The 24,368-nt window shown below is 48.4% G+C and overlaps 1 protein-coding gene across 1 annotated transcript in view; it reads right to left on the bottom strand.

The window, feature by feature from the left end:
* The window catches only part of RHOQ (ras homolog family member Q), a 40,323-nt gene extending 25,689 nt beyond the window's left edge, over positions 1-14,634 (bottom strand). The window contains exons 1-2 of the mRNA XM_090281245.1: positions 14,058-14,634; positions 13,423-13,481 (exon numbers count right to left, since the gene is read on the bottom strand). Of these exons, the coding sequence (XP_090137371.1) occupies positions 13,423-13,481; positions 14,058-14,199 (201 nt within the window). The 5' untranslated portion in view covers positions 14,200-14,634. The remainder of the gene's footprint in view (positions 1-13,422; positions 13,482-14,057) is intronic.
* Positions 14,635-24,368: the final 9,734 nt, after the last annotated feature.

The raw sequence follows: 24,368 nt of genomic DNA, 5'->3' as shown, positions 1-24,368 counted from the left end.
CTATTATAAATATCACTTTATGTAAATATTTGTATACTCTGAATGTTTTGGCATAAATTCAAAGAAATGGATCATCGCAATTTAAGGGTTTTTGCCAAATTAATGTCTGTGATATTGTGATTTATAAGAAATATATATTTGGTCTTGATCCCCTTTTATGGCATAGAGCTCCTAAAACCCTTGGAATTTTCTAAGTGCTGAGAGCACAAAGATGTCTCTTGTTATGTTAATGAGGTGACTTTTGGACCCCACCTAACGATGGGGGCCTGTTCCAGGAGCCCCAACCATGTGATCAGAGGGTTGGAATTTGAAGTCCCAACTCCTCCCCACCACTCCTGGGGAGGGAGAAGGAAGAGGGGCTGAAGTTGAATCAATTACCAATGGCCAACGATTTACCCAGTTGTGCCTGTGTAATAAAGCCTCCATAGAAATCCAAAAGGATACAGTTTGGAGGCACCCAGGTTGGTGAATGCGTGGCGGTGCTAGGAGAGCGGCATGCTCAGAGAGGGTCTGAAAGCCCCCCCCACGCGCCTTGCCCTATACAGCTCTACATCTGGCTGTCCCTGAGCTATGTCCTTCTACATCAAACCCGTGATCCAGTAACTAACATGTCTCTCTGAGTTCAGTGATCTGCTGTAGCAAATTTATGGAGCCCCTTGAGGAGGGAACCATGGGAAAGTGACTTACAGCCAGTTGGTCAGAAGTGCAGATTAACAACCTGGACTTGCAATTGGCACCTGGAGTTGGTGGGGGTCCTTGGAACCTCCAGTCTGTAACTGGTTGGTCAGAAGCACGGGTAAACAACGTGGGCTTGAGGCTGAAGTGGAAAGGGTGGGGTGGGTGGTAGGGAGAGTCTTGACTGAACCGTTAACTTGTGGACTCTGATGCTGTCTTTGGGTAGGTAAGTATCAGAACTGAGTTAACTTCTTGGACAACCCTGCTGAGGTCTGCTTGTTGTATGGGTAGGGAACCCCACCGCCCCCCCCCCCACGCTGAAACAGTCTTACAACGCAAAAAGAACCTCCAAATGGTTTGTGTCTGATTTTACTCCCAACAATGGTGCACAGAGCACCCACTTCCCTGACTCCTGGGTAACAATTTTTTTTTCCATCTTGTCCAGTGTGACAGGTGAAAAAAAGTTTTTATGTGCATGTCTTTGCATATCATGTGTTCACTGGCTATTTGCTTTTCTTCTTTTGTGGGCTTCTGATTTATGTCTTGTGTTCATTTTTTCACTGAGACCACATGGTAAACTAACCCTCTGGCAACCTCATTTATATCTGGATCTTTAGGAATCAACACAGATCAGACCTGCAGACAAAATGACCTGTGAGTGCCTCAGTAAAACCAAGGCACTAGATGAATCGAGATGGCCCCATTGAGACCCTGCCTATTTGTGAGGCTCTGGGCAAGTGGCCAGGCAGCTGGGTACCTTTATGACACCTCTCACACGTCACCATTTTCACCTTCTCAGTTTCTACTTGCATTTTGGTCATCTGTATACATCTTCCCCTCCCACTGGGCTCTAAGCTCCTACAGGGGAAGAACCCTATCAGATGAATCTTAATGTTCCTCACTCACTTCACCTGTGTTTAACAGAAACACATGTATTTGATAAATAAAGACATAAGGTTGGGGATGGAGGTAGGAGAGTTTGTGAACAGAGGCACAGAAAAAACTAGGACACTGGGAGGGGGGGGTGGAGGGGAGACCACCCCTACCCCTACCTAGGGCCTGCATGACCAGCAGACCCGCCCTCTACCTCACAACCTGGAAAATGGTTCTCAGAGCTTGGGGCAAATGCCCATGTAATAAAGACTGACAAAAGAGAATAAAAAGGACAGACAAGAATTATTCAGCCATAAAAGAAATGAAGTATGATACATTCTACAACACAGATGAACCTTGAAAACACCATGCTAAATGAAAGAAGCCAAACATAAAAGGTCACTTATTGCATGTTTCCATTTATGTGAAACGTCCAGAATAGGCAAATCCAGAGACAGGAAATAGATTAGTGGTTGCTAGGAGTTGGGGGGAGGGAGAATAGAGTGACTGCCAACAAGGTACAGGGTTTCTTTAAGGGGTCATGAAAAATTCTGGAATTAAATAGTGTGAATTGTACAATTTTGTGGATATATAAAATTCATTGAATGTGAGTTGTATCTCAATTTTTTTTTTTTTTTAAAGAAACAGGAATAAACCTGTATATTATGCAGTTTGGTCCACCAGGAATTCCAAGGAATTGCACTTCTTTCATTAACACCAGCCTGCCTAGGCCGGCTGCTTCCACACTGGCGAGGTGGCAGGGCTCCCCCAGGGCAGCAGGCAGCATTTGGGTTTCCCCTCCTGTCAAGCCAGAGCTGAGCAGGTCAGCCCATTCTCTGCTCCCTCTTTCCCTTGCTTCCAATCGAGGGCCAACAAGGCACCCTGGAGGGACACCTGACATAGAACACACTGAAGGATTCCTATAGATCTGGACTTGATAGAGAACAATACACACCCTGGCCAATATTTTATCCAAACAGACCTGGCAGCCTTTCTACTAACGGGGTCCGTGAGTTAAGAGGTCAGTTCTATTGTGCTTCAATGAGCAATGCATTAAAATGACCACCTACAACCTGATTTTAAAGACCTTTGGTAATGTCCAGACAGATCAGAATTCCCTTCAAAGAGAGCTGATAAGAAAGCCAATGCGGAGGTGATAAAGTCATGGCCAAGGTTCTTTCCATAATAATTTTTCTGAAATATTCTCCTAAATCCAATATATACCTGCTTTCTTCCTGGGCCCCCCCAAACCTTGTGCTAAGTGCTCTGTGCCACATTACCATCTGGGTGCTGAGTACAGATTTACATGTGAATAGAACCAAATGCTTAGACTATAGCCAACAGACAATTGGCTCAGTTGAAATTGAAAGAAAGGGTTCAACCTCAAGAGGGCTGGAGTCACTGAGGAGGTGGCACAGAATGCCTCAGCCTCAAAAGGACCGTCTCACGTTCTGCAGCTGGATGAAAACCAGAAACTGCCTCCCGCCAGACAAAGCCCCTTTCCCATCCCTTCAGGGCCAAGAACCCCGCTAGAAACACCCTAAGGTAGTACATGTGAGCCCCAAACAAGCTTGCTAGGTAGGACTGCCTTTGAAAATTAAGCTGGGATAAATGGAATTTTAATTGAACTGGACAATCAGAATTAAATGCTCTTTCTCAGCAGTGGCTCCTAAAGGAAGCATACTTTGAGCCAACTCATCTGTAATCCCAACCATTATGCCATTTGAAAGAGGACAGTTTCTCTATACTAGAACAATTTTGGTGGTGAGGGGGTAAGAAAGAAAGGGGGAGAAAAGGAGAGGGAGTGAGAGAGGGAGGAGAGAGAGGGAGAGAAAGGAAGAGAGGAGGATGGGAGGAAGAATTGTAAAATGGGGTGTGTGTGCATATGTGTGTGTGCACATAGGAGAATGGAGGCATGAAGGAGGACACACAGAGAGCTTGGGTCAGCCAGAAAGGTAGTGACTGCCGAGATGGGTATCTGAGTGACAGCCCTTCCTCCCACCCTCCCTGGTGACCTGCCTGGGGAGTTTTAATACAAAAGGACCTCGTTGCCCATGTGTTGCTTTGGAACTAGCTCAGCACAGCCACACTGGCACCCCTCCTCAGGGGCAGGCCTGTCACCACCCAGAGTACCACCCTCGGCTCCCAAGAATGGAGCAGGGTCCAGGACCCCTCTGTTGGCCACTTAATGTACAGGAGTGAAAATGGCTCATCAAAGAATGCACATAGAGCTTACTGGGTGCCCAGCCCTGGGCCAGACAGCATCGCAGTGGAGCCAAGGGAGGCTTAGAAAGTTCTGCTTCTGTTCCCTGAGCGTGCCTTGGCCCCATCTCTGCCTGGAGAGAGAGGAAGGCAGCACCTGTGGCTGAATGCTTCAATTCACTGCAACAAATATGGAGAGTCACAACCATGTATAAAGAACCAGAAAGGAGGTGTGTTTGGTGGGGCAGGGGTTAAAAATGAATAAATTATGCACTCCAGGGACAGTGTGTCCAGTAAGGGTGTGTGTGCACGTGGTGTGTGTGTGTGTGTGTGTGTTGGAGGAGGGGCAGCGAAGGTGGCTTGCTAAGAGGAGGCACATAAGCCCACAAAGAGTCATTAACTCCCTCTGTGGCTCTGATTTTTCCTCCTGCATCAGAATCACCTGCAGGGCTCATTGTAACAGAGATGTCCCAAAGTTTCTGATTCAGGTCTGGGGTAGAGCCTAGCAATTCAGATTTCTAAGTTCTCTGGAGAGATACATGTTGGTCTGAGTTGCACATCTGACAAGCAAGCACCACAGTAAATCAAACCCTTCTTAGGCATCTGGTACATGTAAAAATCCAATCTGAGCAACTTTCTCCATCAAAAATCAACCTAGAGCCTGGCTTCTGTGGCTCAGTGGATTGAGCGTCGGCCTGCGAGTCAAGTGTCGCTGGTTCGATTTCCAGTTAGGGCCCATTACTAGGTTGCACGTCAGGTTCCCAGTTGGGGGCGTGAGTGAGAGGCAACCACACAGTGATGTTTCTCTCCCTCTCTTTCTCCTTTTCCCTCTCTCTAAAAATAAAATCAAACAAACAAATAAGCTATAGCAAATAAATTATTTAAAAAAAAAATCAACCTAGAGAACCCCTTGGTCAGCTTAGCTCTTAGGAGCAGTTCATATCTCCTTGGAAGGACAGAACGTGGCCTCCTCTGTGTCCCGGGTGAACAGGCACCCACTCCCCTCCATCACTCACAGTTGGCCCCTCCACTGAACTGTGAGCTCCAGGGGGCATGGCCTGGGCCTGACCTGTTTTGTAAGCCCCGCCCCTGGCACAGGTCTCAGCCCGATTTGGTGCTTGGGGAATGGGTGCTGACTGGCTGCATGAATGTTTTCATCTAGTCCTAACAGCCAGCCCAGGTGGGAGGATACGGGCAGGAGCTCACACAGGGGTGATGTCGATGGGGACAGCCCAAGGCGGCAAGCAAAATGAGTAGTAGGTGAGAGAAAAGGTTTTGTGTGTATCCAGGTCATATTCAAATGGAAGAGAGACAAACAGATCTGAAATGGCAGTTTCCACCTGAATATGAAAATTCTTGTGGAAAAGAAAGGCTTGGTTGGGGCAGCTGCTTGGGACGGCAAAGACGCCTGCCATCTGCAGGCCAAAGCTGTCCTGCTCAGCAGCCCCCAAACAGCAAGTGAAGGTCAAGTCAAGGCTCGCAGGCAGGGCAGGGGCGAGAGCTCACAGGGGCAGTGGGGGAGCCCTGTCTCCTGGGCCAGAGGAGAGTCAGCTCCTGTCAGCACAGAAGGGTCCCTGTTCCTCCTTCCTGGGAAGAGGCCACACCTGCAACACAAATGGCACTGAGCTCTTCCCACGCCCTAGCCAGCAACGCAGCCACCCAGCCATGTCTCTTTTTAAGCAAGAGTCCAGGTTCATGAACAAATGCTGACAAAACACCCTTACATTCCCAGGTGGTGGGGGGGGGGGGCGACAATTGCGGGTTTTTTGGAGCCATTTTAGAAGCAGCCTCTACTGTTCCACCTATAGACACCACTCCACCAACTCTTCTGTCCAGAAGAGCAATATACTTTTCACATGAAATATTCAGCAACAGAATATATGTGATTAAAGGAGACACTCTACCACGGTCAAGCTGCTTTGCATGAGTAATTTAACATTGAGAAGCCAGGACTTGTGTTGGACAGTGTGCCCTGTGATCTTGGTGTTACCTTTTACCAGCTGTGTGGTCTGGAGCAAGTCACTGATCTTCCCACACCTACAAAATGAGGGGACCATTTGCTTCCTTTACTTTTGGAGCAGGTGAGAAGCCTCACATGCAACATGCCTTGCACTCTGTAAAATGCAACATGCTCTGTACTCTGTAAAAATGCTACTCAACGACCAGTGTGTTATTATTAAACCCCAAATTCTAACCTGAGCCCAGGAAGGGCTGGCAAGTCTGGGGATAGGCTGGTTGGCTATTCCCACCAGTCACCTGAAAGGAAATAGCAACAAACAATATAAGGCCCCATCCCTCATTTTCTGTTATATTAACATCAACAAGCAACACAGCACCAGATTAATATCTCCTAATGACTAAGTTGTCAATTATCAGGTGAGAAACTCCATAATTTAGTTAGCAGCCCTATTCCACATGTTGACACTGATAGCAGGGATCTGAGATTCATAAACGGACATTTCGGGAACCCCATGCCTGCACTCCCCACCCAGACTATGAACTCCCATGACTCTGCCCGGCTTGACCTCATTTAGTCCAATGCATCCCAAGCTTTCACTTCATGATACAGAGAAGTATTTTGTGTTCAGCAAACAGCAGGTTAAGTGACTGAGGCTGTACTGCTCAAGTCGGGAGGAACTACCTCAGCCCAGGGCTGTGTGTCCCAAGCCCCACCCTGCAGCCTTAAGCCTGAGAACATCTGTTATCTGGCAGCTGAGAAGCTCTGATTTGACCCAATGACTCTACAATATAATCCCCATTACACAAATAAGGAAACTGAGGTTTTGAGAGGTCAAGCTCCTTGCTAGGAAGCGGGTCCCGGCAGTCCAAGGTGGGAGCCCACAGAGGTAACCAGGATATTCTGCCACTTCTCACCTCTCCCTTGAAGCCTGGACCTCCCAGAAAGCTCACTCCTGCCACCTCTTCCTAGCTGGAACCATGCAGCGCCCAGTCTCACAGAATGAGCTTTTCCAGTTGCAAAGGTGGGCCCTTCTGCAATCTGGTCCCCCCTTTCTTCTCCCACAGAAGGTCGGACACAGCAAGCATTGAGTCAACACCAACCGAACTGAACAACTGAACGTGTGTGGAAACCCGCCCCAGGCGGGTCTGGGCCACCACTCTCAGGAACCACAGGCTCAGCACCAGGCCATAGCAGGCAACTGCACCTCACCTCTAAACTCCCACAGCAACCGTGCGAGGCAGACATTATCTCCTGTGCACGGGGAGGGAGGGAGCTCCCAGAGGTGAGCTGACTGGCCCACAGCTCACAGGTGCAAGGAGGATCAGAGTTGGTCTGGAAAATCTGCAACCCACACTTTCACTGCCAAGCTGCTTCCTCCTAATGATCATCAGAGAGTGAGAGGTCTCAGGTAAGATACAAAGGCGGGAGCCTGAGAGACAGTTCCGGGGGATGGAGCCCATGGGTGATCCATAAATCCCAGGTTCCGGGTAGGGACAAATCGATGGCCTGATGACACCTCCATACTACCACTCCCTTTAACTTCGATGAGGTCTACTGCATTAACAAAGCTTTTTTTCCAAGAAAGGGGTTGTGCCTGAAGCTATTGCCTAATAGCTAAAACCTTAGTGTTTGGTTAACCTTTTAGCAAAAATGACTTTACAGCCAAATGAGAGTCAATGCAATCCCAGATATAGTTGATGTGTGCCCTCCATGCACCAGGTTCTGGGTTAAGTGCTAGAAAAGTGGTAGAGAAAATACAGACACAGTGGTCTGTCCTCATGGAGCTTAGAGAGAGCAAGAACCAGTCCAGGAGGCGTGGCAGGCAGAGGACCTGGCAGAGTTCTACTGGGGGAGCCAAGAGACCTGGAGGAGCTCCGATGACCCAGCCATGGCCATCCTGCCACGCCATGCAGCCTCCCTTGCTGGGTGTCCCATCGCTTCCTCATGCAAAGCAGCTGCCTGCCTGAAACTAAAAGAGGAAGAGTGAACTGCTGAGGGTCAAGGAAGCTGCTCCTTGACTCTAGCATGCCAAATTAGGGCAAAACCAAGCCCCTCCAAGTGAAAGGGACATTCGGCGGAGGCTCACAAATTTTAGTTCTTTCAAAAGACATGCATGGTCCTTGGTTTTGTTTCTTTGTCACTGCTTTTCTTGCCCCCTCCTCGCAGCATTGCTGTTCTGCATCTGAGGCCTCTTGGTAGGACCTGCTGCTGCCAACACATGTGTCACTGCCAGAAACTGATACCCCTATGGAGAGCTGCTTTGTTTTGTTTCATTTTAATACCACTAGGTCTCAGCTCCTGAAACCCCAAATTCCACAACAAAACCACAAAAACCCAGCTTTAGGCCTCTGGCCCATGAGTTTTCAAGCCATGCTTCCCAGCTTTTTCATATCTCAGCACACACAGAAAATGGCAACACAGGCTCAGCTCCAAGGCGGCTGCGCACTGCCCCTGCCCCCAGCAGTACACCTGCAACGCCCATTCCTGAGACACCTGCTGGAAAGCTTTGGTTCCCAGGGTTGTAAATGTCACAAAACCTCGAGAGAATCATGACAGAAGTGGAGAAGCCAGATAGATCAAAGGGTCAGAAAGGGGACAGGCCCATTTGAGGCATAAAGAGAAACCAATCAGAGCTGATGGAGACTGTCCCCACCCCCATCTGCCTGTCTGAGCTGGCACATCCCAAACCTACCAGAGTCCCAAGAGAGGGAAACGCAGGGCATTCAGTCATTGCAAAGGCTGTGGAGCCAACAAAGGCCATCCGCCTTCCCAACACAGAGGAGGAAGCCAGCATTCCAAGCAACAGGGTGCAGGCTGGAGATATAAATAGCTTCTAAAAAGATTAGCAAAATGCACAGATAACAAATCTTCAGTAGGTTACCAAGGGAAACCAGGATGCTTAGTGCCCGCATCTCACCTGTTGCAGTTGATATCTGGAAGGAACCCTGTGGCTCCTCCTAAACTCTGCTCCTTGGGTCCCTTGTGGATGTAATGAGGGGCTGTAGGGACCTTGAGCCTGGGTAAAGGGAGTGGGCACTTCCTAAGCCCTACTGATTTTCCCTGCAGGCCCCTTCCAAAGTAAAGAAAACTTTTACTCTAATCATAGCTCTGTCTGCTTTCCATAAGCCCACTACTCTCAATTTCCTCATCTGGGAAAAGTCTACTTGGGAAGGTATTGTAAGGAACACTAGCTTCCTGAAGGTGGGAGGAGCTCACCCTGGCCCTCCTCTTTTCCCCTTCCCTTTGTACAGGGCCCTGGGTGCTGCCCCAGGAAATATGGAAGGAAGGCAGGGCAAGCAGGGGATTCTGAGGCTGCCTCCCACGGAGATACCCTTCTGGAGAGGAAGTGCTTCCCTGGGCGCCCAGAGGGCTCTCAGGGCAGCCACAGCTGCTGGGCTATGTCAGATAAGAAACAGATCTGGATTGTCACTAAAAAAGCAACCACAAGGGACACCTGAGTAAAGGGTATTTATAGCGCTCATGTATGTGCCCTTGAACTTGAGTGCGTTTAAGTTAACACACATAGCAACAGCACGCCCCAAAGCACACATATGGACTTCCACACACCGAGGCAGTGGCTAAATCTGGAACTCTAGGGAACCCAAACTCACCCCCAACACGCCCTCCTGAGTGTGGGTATTCTGGGACCTGGGATAAACTGGGCATCAGTCCTCTCTCTTTGGGGTATCAAGTTCTGCCTCCCTGCCAAGGATTAAGCGATCAGCCTGGAGCCAGCAGCTCCAGAGCAGGCAGCTCCCCACCACTCAGCTATAGCTACACAGAGAGCGAGAGCTCTTCCCACCTTCCGTGTGCTCCCAAACAGTGCAGAGGCAGGAGGGAAATCTTGTCTCCCCAGTCCCTCCCTGAGCAGACAGGGAGGCTGCTGCAGAGCCTACACTGAAGTCTTGAAAGCCGAGCAAGAAAGGAGAAGCTCCAGAGGTCCAGGCCGGAAGCCAGACCCCTGCACAAGGCCCCAGTGAAGAGGAAGGCGCTGCCTTCAACTTCCACTCCAAAATGCTTGGCAGTCAAAATGTCAGCTGCTCCTGAACCACCCAGGGGCTTGGCCAGGAAAGGGGACTTCCCTTCAGCAGCAATGCTAGTCAGTGAGTGTGTTAGGATGTTGAGGGATGTCTGCAGGCAGAACATGTGATGGGGACTAACACTGGCCAACACACACACACATTCATATTTCTTCCCCTCCCTTTCTCTCCCCCTCTCTTCTCTCCCTCCCGCCCAATAGCAGCAGAGGTCAACGTGGGGAGCAGCCTGTTCTGGAAGGCAAACGGTCATCTTCTACAGGCATACCTCGGAGATATTGCGGGTTCTGTTCCAGACCACCGCAGTAAAGCGAGCAGTAATCTTTTTTGCTGGTGAAGCTCAGTAAAGCAAAGTGCAATAAAATGAGGTATGGTTGTATAGTCATCTCTTGAGTGCCCTAATATGTAAACTGGGTGAATGCTTGCCTGTGGCTTTGAACTTCACCGGGGTCAGACACCCAGAAGAATAAGCACATAGACTAGAAGTTCCAACCAGAAGGAAGTACAGTTGCTATTATTCAAATACAGTGAGTGTCCATGGGCATGAGGGAACTTCTTGGAGAAAGTAACTGCCTTCCAGTGCTGTGAGCTTCCTCCTCATCCCATTTTGCCTCCCAAAATAGAATCAACTGAACCCTACATACCCCACTTGTTTCTCAAAGTCTATACTGCACTCTTAGTTTTCCTAAGAGTTTCATCATGGAGGATGCAGGCTGATTCAGGAAGAAAACCATAAGACACAACAGGGCACTTAGAGCAAGGAGCACTTGGCTGTATCCATGGGTCCATGATGGGGACTGTGGGAATCAGAAAGTGCAAAGCTGGCTTCACACCTCTGCTGAGAACAGTGTAGGATCTGCAGTCCTGGTGGAATTGCTATCAACTCCAAGCATAATACACTGTCCTCTTCCACCTGTGATCCCTTCCCCCTACAAAGCTGCCCATGGTGGAGTACAATACTTTCTCGTAATATACTGTACATCTGCTATGATTGAAGAACAGTGTCTGTGCTTTTACGTACAGTAAACAATATAAGCTGGCCTAGAACACTGCACTATAGAGTCAAATTATCCACATTTTTACTATATCGCAAAGAAAGAAAATAACGTAGCTAGAATAACATGACTAGCAAGGGAGGGATCCATCTGAGCCAAGCCTATATGGTTCCAAAGCCCATCATTCTACTGACCATAAAAATTCTTATGTGTGAGCATGTACATGTTTTTATCATTATTGTTATTGTAAGATAAATCTGATACCAATTCATAGAAGCATGGCATCTTAATGACCAAATACAACAGAAATCTCCTACATAACGTGCATGAGCAGGCATCTGACCCAGACACTTCCACCTGTGCTGTCATTGGCCATGGCAGATCCCTACCTTATTCTTTTGACTTCCCAGGTGCTTAGCACAGTGCTCGGTACATGGTAGGCCCTTACCATTTAATCTCACTGATTACTTTGCTAAGACTGCTTATTAGTAATAAACCCTTAAATGCTGAAAGATGAGTTATCACTAACTTTGATCCAAAAACAAGTCTTAGACACTGGGAGAAACACCAGGGAGGCCTAATACACACCTTAGCCAACAGAAGAGGTATCCCACCACTCAGCAAAAACAGTAATATCTGAACCTCACTAATAGGTTGAGCTCACTTGGCATGTATCTTAACAATCTCCATGGGAAACAGCAATTATGATGCCATATGGAAAGCCCTGGTTTTCTGAGTGGGCCCTAATTTTGTGTGACTCTTTGGATTTGGGTTCTCTGCTCTATAAAGGTGGCATACAACTCCCACTCAGAGAATGGCTGTGAAGATTCCAAATACCAGGGCTATCGACACACAAGCAATGCAGTCAACCCAGGTGGTATCTCAGCACCTCTTATGGCTTCCTGTGTACAAAACCACTTCCAAGTGGGGCAGGTTCAGACCTGTGCCCTAAACTCAGCAATACCTCAGTAGCTGTGACCTTAGGTCAGCAACCTTGCCTCTCTGAGCCCCAGTTTCCTCATCAGCAAAGATGAAATATCACCTATCTCATAAGGTTGATTTGTGGAGAAAATATAATAATATTTGCACGTGGTTGCCTCACGCCTGATATACAGAAGAAAGTCAGTAAATGTTAGTCGGGTCTGAATGTGCACAGAACGGTTCTGACATATACACATCCTGTTCAACAGGGCTCGTGGTCAGAGAGTGGCCTCGGTGACAAGTAAAGGAGAAAAGGAAAGGAGTAGTGACAGAAGTTAAAAATAGAGATCATATTTTAAAACCTGTCTCCTTTCAACCAATAATTTCAACCTGCGGTTTACAAGTTAACTGTACAGCTTAAAAGTTGGTCTCCACGCATTCTGATAGCTGGAACAACCAACAACTATAAGGCAGGGACAAAAAGGGGCCCTGGGAGAACTGCTTGTAGTGACTTGGGTCAGCTTTGAGAAAGTGGCTGCCTCAGGCACCTCCCACTGCAACACTCTGTCAATCCTCAGATGCTCCTCTAACAGATTAGAAACCAGAGGCCATATTCAGGCACCTTCCAAACACAACATTTTTTCAGAATCTAACCTGGTACCACAATTCTGAAACCCAAAACTAGAAAAGCCACAAAGAACAGCTCCCCTTTATTGAGCACCTACCCAGAGTGTACCAGACTTGGTGCTAAGCCCCATTTAACAGATAAGGAACCTACTACTGGGCATCCCGCAGTCACTAACTAAGCCCCTCAGGTGCTCACATGTCCTCAAGGACCCAAGTCTGCATGACATGGGGAAACTTCTGCCCGAGTCTTCAGATCTAATCACAGGGCTGGATTCTGCAAAACTTCATCACACAATCATCTTAGCCCCACAGCAAACATGAGTCTGGGGAGAGGGAGGAGCTGGGACAGAGGGAGAGAAAAGAGACTTTAATCCTTTAGGAGCCACCTCTAATTTGCAAATAATGCTCAGAGGCTGCCAGGAGAAGTGTGCATTTTCTTTCTGCATATCTCCCCCAGAAAAATAGAAAAGCCAAAGTCACCTAGCTTTCCAGGGGAAAATAAATAAATAAAGCCCTTCTTCAAAGATTCACACTGAACTTCTAACCCTTTCTGCCCCTCCCTGCCCCAGGGAGTAGCTGAATGGTTGTTTCTTTTTCCCGGTGGTCCCCTGGTAACACCACAAATTATGTTTTCAGGGACTGGAGTCCCAGAGTGCAGTGATGTTGTAATAAACATAACCAGGACCAAATGCCTTCCTATCCTATTAGATGATGCCATTTCCCACCAATCAGGCTCCTCGGGCAGGCAGCCCACTCACCAATGAGGGACCAGACGAAGGCTGTGGGGGGAGACCTGGTCATCTGCAACCAAAAATAAGGGCGCTTCACGATTGGCCGCTGCCACTTTGCAACAGGAGTTGGGACCCACATGCCAAGCTCCATACATAAGGCACACAGGCAAAAACTTTCAAAGCCCAGGGGTTCACACGGGGTGGGCGGGTCTGGGGTTGCTGTTGGGTTATTTTTCCTTTTCCTAATTTGCTGACTTGAAGAAAGAAAGACAGACTTGATCCAGAGCAGCCCCTCGCAGACACGCCCTCCCTCCTTAGACAGCTCAATTTCCAACAGTCCTTCGCAAACACTCTGAATCTGGAAAGGGAAGGGGATGTAGGCCAGGGGCCAAGGCACTCACCTGTCCGGCCGTGTCATAGAGTCCCAGGAGGTACTGCTTGCCCCCTACGGTGACGCTGACTGCAGGGGCAGAAGTGGGGGCAGGGAGAAAAGCTCACGATTACTTAAGACTCTGGGGCAATTTCGTCCCCACCAGGACCTTCCTCTCCCATCCCAGCTGGAGGCATGAGGGCACTGCAGAAGATGCCACCCCTTTTCCCTTGCGCTCAGCTCACTATGAAGCGGCGTGAGGTTGGGGTGTGATGTGGCCCGCAACTATAGCCTGTTCCCTTCTCCCAAGTCCTGGAGCCACGTCTCTCTCGCCCGGCCCCCCCCAAATGTTTCCCCGGGGGCTCGGGGCGGTAGAGGAGGCGGTTGTGGGAAGGTCAAGGAGGTCGCCCGAGGACGCCAAGGGGACTGAAAAGTGCCGAGAGCTGGCACTGGACGCGGGAGTGGGGGTAGAAAGAGGGTCCAATATGCCCGCAAAGGTGGTGGTGAGAGGCAAAGCGCGGGGGTGGGGCCGGCCGCCCCGCAGAGGGCGCGGCGGGGGAGGAGTGGGGAGAGCGCTCAAGGGAGGCAGCGAGGGGGCTCCGCCAAAGTTGCTCCAAAGTTCCCGACCCGGGGAGCAGCCCCTTAGTCAGCAGTTCCGAGGCTTACCTGCGTAGTGGTCGAAGACGGTGGGCACGTACTCCTCCGGGAAGGCGTCGTTGGCATAGCTCATGAGTAGGCACGTCTTGCCCACCGCCCCGTCGCCGACCACCACACACTTGAGCATCAGCGCGCCGGGCCCGTGAGCCATGCTGCGGCCGGCCGGCCTCCGGGCATGGTCACCCCGGAGCCCCCGCCCCGGCACCGGGCTCAACCCCAGCCCGCCTGGGGGGTCCGCTGCCGCCGGCGCTCCGCGCAGCAGGGTTGTCCCCCCGGCCCCATGCAGCGGCTCCCCCCGTCCAAGGGGAGGGGGCGGCGGGCCCGGGGCGCTGCCGCCTCCTCGGTCACTGCCTGGCTCCTCTCCGGGGCCCCGGTCGCCGCGCCCACTCGCTGCCCCCGCCGCTCGGCGCCCGTGTCCTCTCCCCGGCCCGGCTTCCCCAGGAGGATCCGCTGGATCATAAGACTGTCGGGCCCCGGGGAAGACCGCAACTTTGGGGAGGGCAGAGAGGGGAGGAGCCAGGCAGCTTTCCCCGCCCAGCGCGGGTCCGGGCCCCCTCCGGGCTCGCCCTGGAGGAGGGCGGGCCGAGGTGCCTCCCTAGAGTGCAGTTCGCCCGCCAGTGCTCGCCGACCCTCCTGCGCCCCGCCGGCGGCGGCAGCTCGGCCTTGCCTGGTCACCCTAGCTTGGTAGCGGAGAAGGGGTGAGAAGGAGGAGCGGAGGAGCGGGGAGGGGAGAAAGGTGAGGCTGGGGGAGGGGGCCGTGAGGGAAGAGCTTGGGAGGAGCCCAGGGCTCCTCGTAAAATTGCCCGCAGCGCCCGGAAGCGTCCAAAGGCCCCAATGCTGGGAGAAGACAAGGAGGCCTCTTGGGGAACTACGACGACCCCCACGATGACGCAATAGTCATGCAAAATTATACATATAGATTTAAACTCCACCCGGAAGGCAGGAGCCATCCCATGGGCCTCTAAATGCACAACAGAACTAGAATTCGGAAAGGAAGAATAAGAGGGTTAAATATTTGTTTGGTTTAAGGTACGTGATGTGATGTAGGAGGGGTGGGGGTGCTCCCTGGGCTGGAAAGCAGGGACTCCTAGCTTACTGCTCGGGCCCCCTTCCCACAGCCACCATGCTGTTCGCTGCGGAAGCTTGAAATCATTTACTATCAAACTGGTGACTAAGGGAGTTACAGCATGTTGATTCACCGAAGCACCCCGAAAAGGCAGACACCGCTGGCTGTGGACGCGACCAATGTACCTTTGTTCCCCCTCAGAGACATTCTCTGAGGCCCCCTTGCAGTCCCCAGTGTTTCCTCAAAGGTGTCAGGCTGTGATCTCTGAGGAGTGATACACTGGGGTGCTCTGAGCCTTGGCCTGTGATCTAGGCAGCAACCCCTGTCCCGCTGCCTGGGCGAAGCTTGGAAACACCTGGCTGCCCAGGTCCCCTTCACTGACCAACAGTGCTGCTTTGAACATCAGGCACAGGGTGGGGGGTGGAGGAGAGTGGGTAGCTCCACACTGGCACTGCACCCCACACCCTGCTGACATGAGAGAAAACCACTTCCTTTCATTTATTCATGTGGAGAGGGAGCCCATCGGTCAACGGACCATCTTCCTTAGACTCCCGCAGGTTTTAGGTAGGCAAACAGACCTAGAGAGCTGCAGTGTTTACCCCAAAGGCTTCCAGCTAAGTCCAGCATTCAAGGATATTTCATTTGGGCAAATGCTCCCTGTTACATCCCTGTGCCTCATTTCTGAGGTCTCAACTCTCAAAATTCCAAATCTGATTTCCATTGTCCCAGGAGGACTCCCTGGATTATTTATTGGGAGTTCCTGGAGAAGTCACACTCAAGATCTCACCAGACCCCTCCCAATGCATCTAAGTGTGGGTGGGCATTTGCATTGCCGGTTGCTTTAGATTAGGCAGTGAATCTGGACTTTGTATGACTGACAAGAAAGGCAGCGTTGAAGTCAGATCTTGGTTTGAGGCCATTGTCTGCCACTTCTGGAGGGGAAGAAAGGACTTGCTCCCTTTGCCTACAGGACCATTTCTTCAGGCAGTGTTTTCTGGGACTAGTTTTCTGAAAGGAAGCTCTGTCAGAAGAGGTTAGGAGCTACTGGAGTGTACTCAGCCAGGAGAGTCCATTTGGTCCTAGCTGTGATGCTAATTACAAGCCCACTTCTCTGGGCCTCAGCTCTCTCATCTATAAATGTGAATGCATTGGTAGGAGTGAGACTGGGTCTCACCCTTGAGAGCTCTAGGGTGCTTCAGCATGTGTCCTGAGAGCTCCTGGTTACAGCTTTGTGACAAGGGGATAAGCAGATGCTGGAGACATGGGGGGCCTTTATGAGGGATGACAAGATCTGTCCCAGGACTGGAGGATGGAGGCTTCCTGGGGTCTTCCCCAGTTCAGGACTCCAGCCTCCCAGTTCTTATTGGGGCAGATATTTACTAGGGATCCAGGGAGCTGGAGGATCAGTTCTAGAACCTTGAAAAATGTCAGGAACCCCAAGTTCTGGATTGTCTGTGACAAGCTCTGAAAATGTCAAGAGTACTTCACGTGGGGAACTGATGTCAGATGAATCATGCAGAGGTGACTTCATTGGCGATGGTGACCTCATCCCTTTGGCCCATAGAAAAGCCAAAACTGACTGCCAGGAATACTTAGAGCTCTGGCTGATTCCACTAGTGTGGATGTGGAGTGGGAGGTGGGGAATTATTCTGGAAGCCCCAGGTCGGCCCACAGTTGGGCTAGCTGGAACGACCAAACAAATCTTAACAGAAACCTCACTATCTGACGGGCAAAGAGAATAATGTCTCAAGTGGTAAAAAGAACGATAACAACAATTCTCAAATTTCAGGGGTTTGAAATCAACTTTGTTTCTAAGCATTTCATAGACTCTGTGCTTGCTTTTCTCCTTTTGTGTCAGCTTCAAATGTCAAAACACACAGTGGTTTGTGTGAGAACAGTGAATCTTTGCTCAGCCTTCTCTTTCCCTTGTAGTTCCTACTCTTCATTGATTCATCCAGTGTGTCATTAAACAAGCCTTTATTGGGGTTTACTAGATGCCAGGCTTTATTCCTGGGCTGGGGACAAAGAGCTGGAAAGCCACAATAGCTGGAGGGGGAGGTGGAAAGGAGCAAATAGGTAATTACTATTTAATGCGATCAGTGCTGTGGTATAGGAGAAAGAACAGGCTTCTGGAAGTGCAGGGGAGGCTCTGGGTGTGTTGAGGCAGGATTTGCAGGAGTGTGTCATTGGCCTGGAGTTTAAGAGGCTAACAGGAGCAAGATAAGAGTGACTGGGAAAGACAGCCACACACCAGAGCAAGAAGGAACAGCCCACAGCTTCTTGGGAATGGTGAGCCATCTAGGGTAGACAGAGTGCAGGATTAGTGGTGTGCGGGAGCTGGCTTATATTTAAATGGGAACTATAATATTGATTGTGCTTCATGCAAAGGTTCCCATTTCTGCTGTACTGAGTAACTGGGACTATACCTACCTTCTGTCTTAGTGTGTGCTGGCTGCTGTAACAATATACCACAGACTGGGTAGTTTGTAAACAACAGAAATGTATTTCTCATATTGCTGGGGGCTGGAAGTCCAGGGTCAGGGTACCAGCATGGTTTGGTAAGGACTCTCTTCTGGGTTGTGACTTCTTGTTGTGTCCTCACATTGTAGAAGGGATTAGTGAACTCTGTCTAGCCTCTTTATAAGGGCACTAATCCCATTCATGAAGGTCTGACCTGGTGACCTGATCACCTCCGGGAGGGCCCACCTACTCATGCCAACACTCTGGGCTTTAGGCTTTAACATACAAATTTGGGGGGCAGGCACATTCAACCTGTAATACCTTCCTAACGTAAGTAACTCAGATATTGCACAAAATATATGAAACCACTCTTTTCAGAGACTGGATAGCACATAGCGCAGGACCGTGATTTCTAAAAGGAGAGACCAAGTGAGGCAAGCTCTACTATAACCCTAACTTTCTGCTGGAAGTGCTCTCTGCATTGCAGCACAGTGAGGGGGAACCAAAGTAGACCACAGTAGCTTTGCTGAGTTGAGAAGATAGCTGAAGAGACTTTTCAAGATAGAGTACCACTGTGACCCTCTTGAGTCTGCCACGCATACTAAGTTGTACATGCGGAGAGTGAAACTCCATAATGCTAGGCAAACAACTATCAGGGAACATGAATTGGTCGGTTCCCAGGGCTGAGGGAGAATTGAGAGATGTCTGAGTTATAACCAGCTGATGGGAAGAGACCTTGTAGAATGTCCAGAGGATTCAATAGAAACTCCAGAATGGTTATACATTGCCAGAAGGGACAAATTAGCCCTAGAGTAAAAATAACTCTATGTTTCCCCAACAAGCCTCAAAAAGAACAACTTCATCCACTGTTACCATAACTGCCAGGCAACATACATTTCATCATTTTAAAAAAGACAACCGCTGCCTTGGCTGGTGTGGCTCAGTTGATTGAGCGCTGGCCTGTGAATCACAAGGCCGCTGGTTCAATTCCCAGTCAGGGCACATGCCTGGGTTGCGGACCAGTTCCCAGTTGGGGGCTTGTGAGAGCAACCTATCAATGTATCTCTTGCATGTTTTTCTCTCTCTTCCCCTCTCTCTAAAAGTAAATAAATAAAATCTTAAAAAAAAAACAAGACAACAACAAAATAGAGACATTCAACAATATAAAATTCAGAATGTCAAAAGTTAGTAGGGAGGATGGGTGCAGGTGGAAGAAGGTATAAGGGGGATAAAAAGGTAATGGAAAAAAGACAACAAAAAAATTAGTAGATATGTAAACAAGTAGGAAAATGTAATCAGGAGAAAAATCAGTCAATAGAAACAAACCCAGAAATGAGAGATAATGGAATTAGCAGATGAAGAATTAAAAAGGTATAAATATACACAAGAACTTAAAGAAAAATGTGAAGATGGAGAGGAGGGGAATGGAAGGTATAAAGATGAACCAAATCAAATTCTAGAATCAAACAATACAATACCTGAAAGGAAAAATTCACTGGCTGTTTTTAACAGTAGGTTAGACATTGTAGAAAAAAAGTCTGTGACATTGAAGACATAACAACAGAACCTATCCAAACTAAAACACACAGAGAAAAAGAGTGAGGATATAAAACAAAAAATATGATAGCAGTGTCCTAAACTGTGCATTCCTAAGGCCTTTAGTTAAAGGCAGAAATTTCCAACAGGTTCTATAGGGGCAAGGCTAACCTTTAACCCCTTTACGACAATGTAGTAGAAGAGGTAAAGGCACCCACTAAATGGGAGAACATATTTGCCAATGATACATTCAATAAGGGGTTAATTTCCAGAATATATAAGGAACTTATACAGCTCAACACTAGGAATTCAATCTAATTTTTTTAAGTGGGCAAAGGACCCGAATAGACACTTCTCCAAAGAGAACATACAGATGGCCAATAGACATGAAAAAATGCTCAATGTCACTAATCATCAGAGAGCTGAAATTTAAAACCACATAGAGATATCACCTCATATCTACCAGAATGACTACCATCAATAAATCAACAAGTGCTGGTGAGGATGTGGAGAAAAGGGAACACTAGTGCCCTGTTGGTGGGAATGCAGACCGGTACAGCCACTATGGAAAACAGTATGGAGTTTCCTCAAAAAACTAAAAATGGAACTGCTTTTAAGCCAGTGATCCCACTCCTGGGAATATATCCTAAGAAACCCGAAACACTAATACAAAAGAACCTATGTGCCCCTATGTTCATAGCAGTGTTATTTACAACAGCCAACCAAGATCTGGAAACAGCATAAGTGCCCATCAGTAGATGAGTGGATAAAAAAGCTGTGATACATTTACACAATGGACTACCACACAGCTGTAAAAAAAAAAGGAAGGAAATCTCACCTTTTGTGACAGCATGGATAGACCTGGAGAACATTATGCTAAGTGAAATAAGCCAGTCAGAGAAAACAAATACCATATGATCTCACTTTTATGTGGAATCTAAAGAACAAAATAAACTGACAAACAAAATAGAAACAGAGGCATGGTTACATGGAACAGGCTGACAGCTGTCGAGGGTTGGGGGGAGGACTGGATGAAAGAAGGTGAAGGGATTAGCCAAAGAGCATATATGCATAATTCATAGACATGACAGTGTGATGGTGGCCAGAGGGAAGCGGGGGAAGTGGGGAGACGATGGGTGGAGGTGGGAAAAAGGGGGGAAGTGGGGACAGCCGACATCTGTAATAGTGTCAACAATAAATTTTTAAAAAGTGAACTAATTTCATGCTGGTTAGTGAATGCTCCCTGCCCTGACTCCCCAGCTACCTAGTCACCCCAGGCCTTTCCCTGCCTCCCTCTGACCTTCTGATTCAACATAAATAGCTAACGCCTGGCAGAGCAAGGGCCCTTAAGGACCCTGTTGCAATTCACGCAGGACGACTCTGGTTGGTTAGCTGTTCTGTTGTGTGTCATCTCTGATTATGGGACATGTTACAATTGTGGGACCCTTCCCGGGTTTTCACATCACCTTTCTGAGTAGAATAGACTCAACTAGAAGACTCTGAGAAATTCATTTAAATATCTTACATTTTTAAAGTTCTTTTTCTTTTTCAAGATGTAATTTATTTATTTTTAGAGAGAGAGGAAGGGAGGGAGAAATATAAGAGGGAAACGCCAATCAGCTGCCTCCTGTATGCACCCCCACGGAACCCGCAACTGAGGCATATGCCTTGATTGGGAATTGAACCAGCGACCCTTTGTTCTGCAGGATGATGCTCAACCAACTGAGCCACACTGGTCAGGGCTTCAAGGTCTCATTGAGCTGTGTGTTCTAGGAACATGGTCAGGATAGAAGGACATGTCCCTCTGGGGCAGGCCAGTGCGGCACTCTTTCCACCTTCCCATTCCTCTCTCTTTCTTCTGAAAGAGTGTTGCAAATCCCTCAAGCTGTGACAGTCTGTAGAGGAGACTATACCCATCACCACCCATCTATACATCTATAGGTTCAACTAATAATTATTATTAAGTGATTGCTATGTGCTGGACTCTGTGGGAAGTATTAAGACAAGTCAGAAATAATACTTTCCCCAATAAGGTCATCACAGAAGTTCCTATCCATGGTGAGGGACAGATTTGGAGGAACACACTCTCTTCCTTGCAAGCCAGAACTTTCCCTGTGTCAGAGGTTGAGATGTGTCCCTTGGCAGAAGACCTTTCACAGTGAGAATTAAGTCAACATTAAAGTGGTGTTTGGCATCTGAGTATGTCCCAAGCTGAGAACTGTGTGCTTCTGAGCAAGCAGAGCATCTGCACTTGCTTGGGGCTGTCCCTGCCCACAGCTCAAAGGCTGGAGGCTTGTCCTGGGGCTCCTTGCTGACCTCATACCTGCTCCCAGCCTTCTGGAGACTTCCTGGGGTTCTGGTCTGGGCCTCCCTCCCCATGGTCAGCTCGAAGACTGGTTCTAGGTGGGGCAGGATGAGGGGCAGTGTGATGGCACCTTACATTTACCTAGCACTTCACAAAGCTTGTCTACTCCTTACATAATTTGGCTTTCGCAGCTCCATTCAGAGGGCAACAGAACATCCTTATTTTACAGGTGAGGCTTTGTGTCTTTATCCAAATGGAATTCAGAAAGATTTTGAGATGTCATTGAAATTGCCCAGCCTAGGAGTGACATCAGGACTGAAACCTGAGGGGGCAGAGTCCTACGCACTTGTCACCACACCAAGCCCATGGAGGCATCTGAGGCCAAGAGAGAGACTTCTTATTTCATGGGCAGCCTGGTTTCTACCCTCAGAGATCCCCTGGTATGAAGAAGGGGAAGAGAGTCCTGCCTTGGAGGAATTCCCATCCCATGATGTCCCGTGACTACTCAGCACATGGGTGGGGCATGATCAATAAACATTAACCATATAAATTGCTTATACTCATATAGCCAGAATCTCAGACCACTCCCATCCTCTCCTTAGAAGAGCACTGTTTTGGGGGATGAATACTTGCATAAGTGGATTGAGGGAGACTTTCCAAGGGTCTGCATAAGAGTAAATAGTTGCGTAACTGCTTTGTGAGGAGGGCAGATTTAATTAACTTGAAGGCCGTTTTTCTCAAACATTTTGTACTGCAAATCACAGTAACAAATATATTTTTCACTGTGAGTCAGAATATATACATACATACATCTAAACAGACATATGCATGACACATAAAAGTTTGACTGCACAATATTTAACCTTACTGTCTGCAATGAACTCTAGATTTTGTATTCTGTTTGGTCGCATGGTTCACATTTTGAAAAACCCCACAGTAGGGCTCTGTTTGCCGGAGTGCTACCTGGCTTGCAGCTGGAGGTGAATGCTCAGGACCACAGAAAGATAAAAAACTCCCACAGTTCAACAACAACAAAGAGAAACAACCTGATTTAAAAATGAGCAAAGGGCCCGAATAGACATTTCACTGCCCAAAATACGCAAAAGGGCAATAAGCACGTGAAAAGAAGCTCAACATCACTAATCATTGGGGAAATGCAAATCAGAACCACAGTGAGATACTACTTCATACCCATTAGGATGGCTACTATCAAAAAACCCAGAAAATAACAAGGATTGGGGAGGATATGGAGAAATTGAAGCCCTTTGTCTTGCTGATAAGATTGCAAAAGGGTGCAGCTGCTGTAGAAAATGGTATGGCAGTTCCTCAAAAAACATTAAACAGAATTGCCATATGATCCAGCAATTCCATGGCTAGGTATCTATCCCAAAGACTTGAAAGCAGGGACTCAGACAGGTATTTGTAAATGCATATTGCTGGCAGCATTATTCACAACAGCCAAATGGTGAAAGCAACCCGAATGTCCACAGATGGATGAACGAAATGTGCTTCATACATTCAAGGGAATGTTATTCAGCCTTATAGAGAACATGCGACCACCTGGATGAATCTTGAAAACAGTATGTTAAATGAAATCAGGCAGTCACAAAGGACAAATATTGATCGTTCCACTTTCATGAGGTTCCTAGAATAGTCAAACTCATAGAGACTCAAAATAGAATGGTGGTTGCCAGGGGCTGGGGGGTGGATAATGGGGAGTTAGTGTTTAATGGGCACAGAGTTTCAGTTTGGGGAGATGAAAAGTTCTGGAGACAGGTAGTAGTGGTGATAGCACCACAATGTGAATGTGCTTAAGGCCACGGAACGTTCCTTAGTGGTTAAAATGGTAAAGATTTATGTCATGTATATTTTACCACAATAAAACACAGAAAAAAGGTAGATGCATTTTTTTCTTTTAAAATGGAATTTTCGTTTCTCTAAAATATCAGATGTTATGACCCCAAAGTCCAAATTTCTTAAGGTGCCAGAGGCCTGGGCCCTTTTGGGGAGGAAACCATGACTGAAACCCTTTTAGCTATGCAACTTTGAAGCAAATTCCTCTTAGAGAGAACCCCACTGCTTTCAAACAAACTTCCTCCACGTGTTTGAAAAGGAGAAATTATGGTGTGAATTCTGTACGTAAATTATCTGAGGAGAAATGTTTCTTACCCTGCAGGGTTCTGGCCCCTGCAGGCATCAGCTTCTCATGTCCTGATCAAAGCCTGCTTTGCCACTGGGGGTGGAGTTCTTGGAATAAAATTGTATATGTCCCCTTCCTCATCAGCACTGAGAAAAAGAGGAAGTTTTCTGGACAGTTTTGATTTTTTTTTTCTCTGGGTGTCTCCGTTTACTTCCAGACCCAGTGAACTCTCTGGCTCCTGCTTTTCTCCCTTAGCTTGCAGGGCGGCAGCAGGGTGCAGGGTGCAGGGTGCAGGGTGCCTGCTTTCCCCATCCTCACCCTGAGCTGCTCAGCTTTGTGAGCAGCAGCAGGCCGCCAGGGCCTGACCCTGACTCATCAGACCTGCCAGCTGGCTCTGTACCACATCTCCTTCCCCCCCAAAGCTCCGTCCTTCTGTTCTTGCCTGAGTCCTCATCCATGCACAGCCTCCACCTGGCATCTGGCTTGCTGCCAGACTCTCCTGCCTCTGCTAATCTTCCTAAACCCAGGATTGGCCAAGATCCAGCCCTGCTCAAAAGCCTTTGATGGGTCTCCTTTGCCTGATGCCCCAATCTCAGTCTGACATTTCAAACCTTCCGCAGCTAAATTCCAACTGTCTTTCTGGACACTGCTCACTCCCACAGCCACCGCAGGCCTGCATGCTGCCGCCAGACCAATCTGTTCTCTGCACACAGACCTCCTTGGCCTGCAGCATTCTCCCCATCTAGCCCACCTGACCCTCTGCTTATCACAGTAATGGGTCCCTCGGTGTCCTCTTTCCCCTTGTCCACAGGA

Source organism: Furipterus horrens, unplaced genomic scaffold (genome assembly GCF_987537825.1).
Source record: "Furipterus horrens unplaced genomic scaffold, mFurHor1.1.pri manual_scaffold_6, whole genome shotgun sequence".
NCBI classification, from domain to species: Eukaryota; Metazoa; Chordata; class Mammalia; order Chiroptera; family Furipteridae; genus Furipterus; species Furipterus horrens.
The sequence above is the reverse complement of the archived record's forward strand: the minus strand, read 5'-3'. Positions and strand labels throughout refer to the sequence as shown.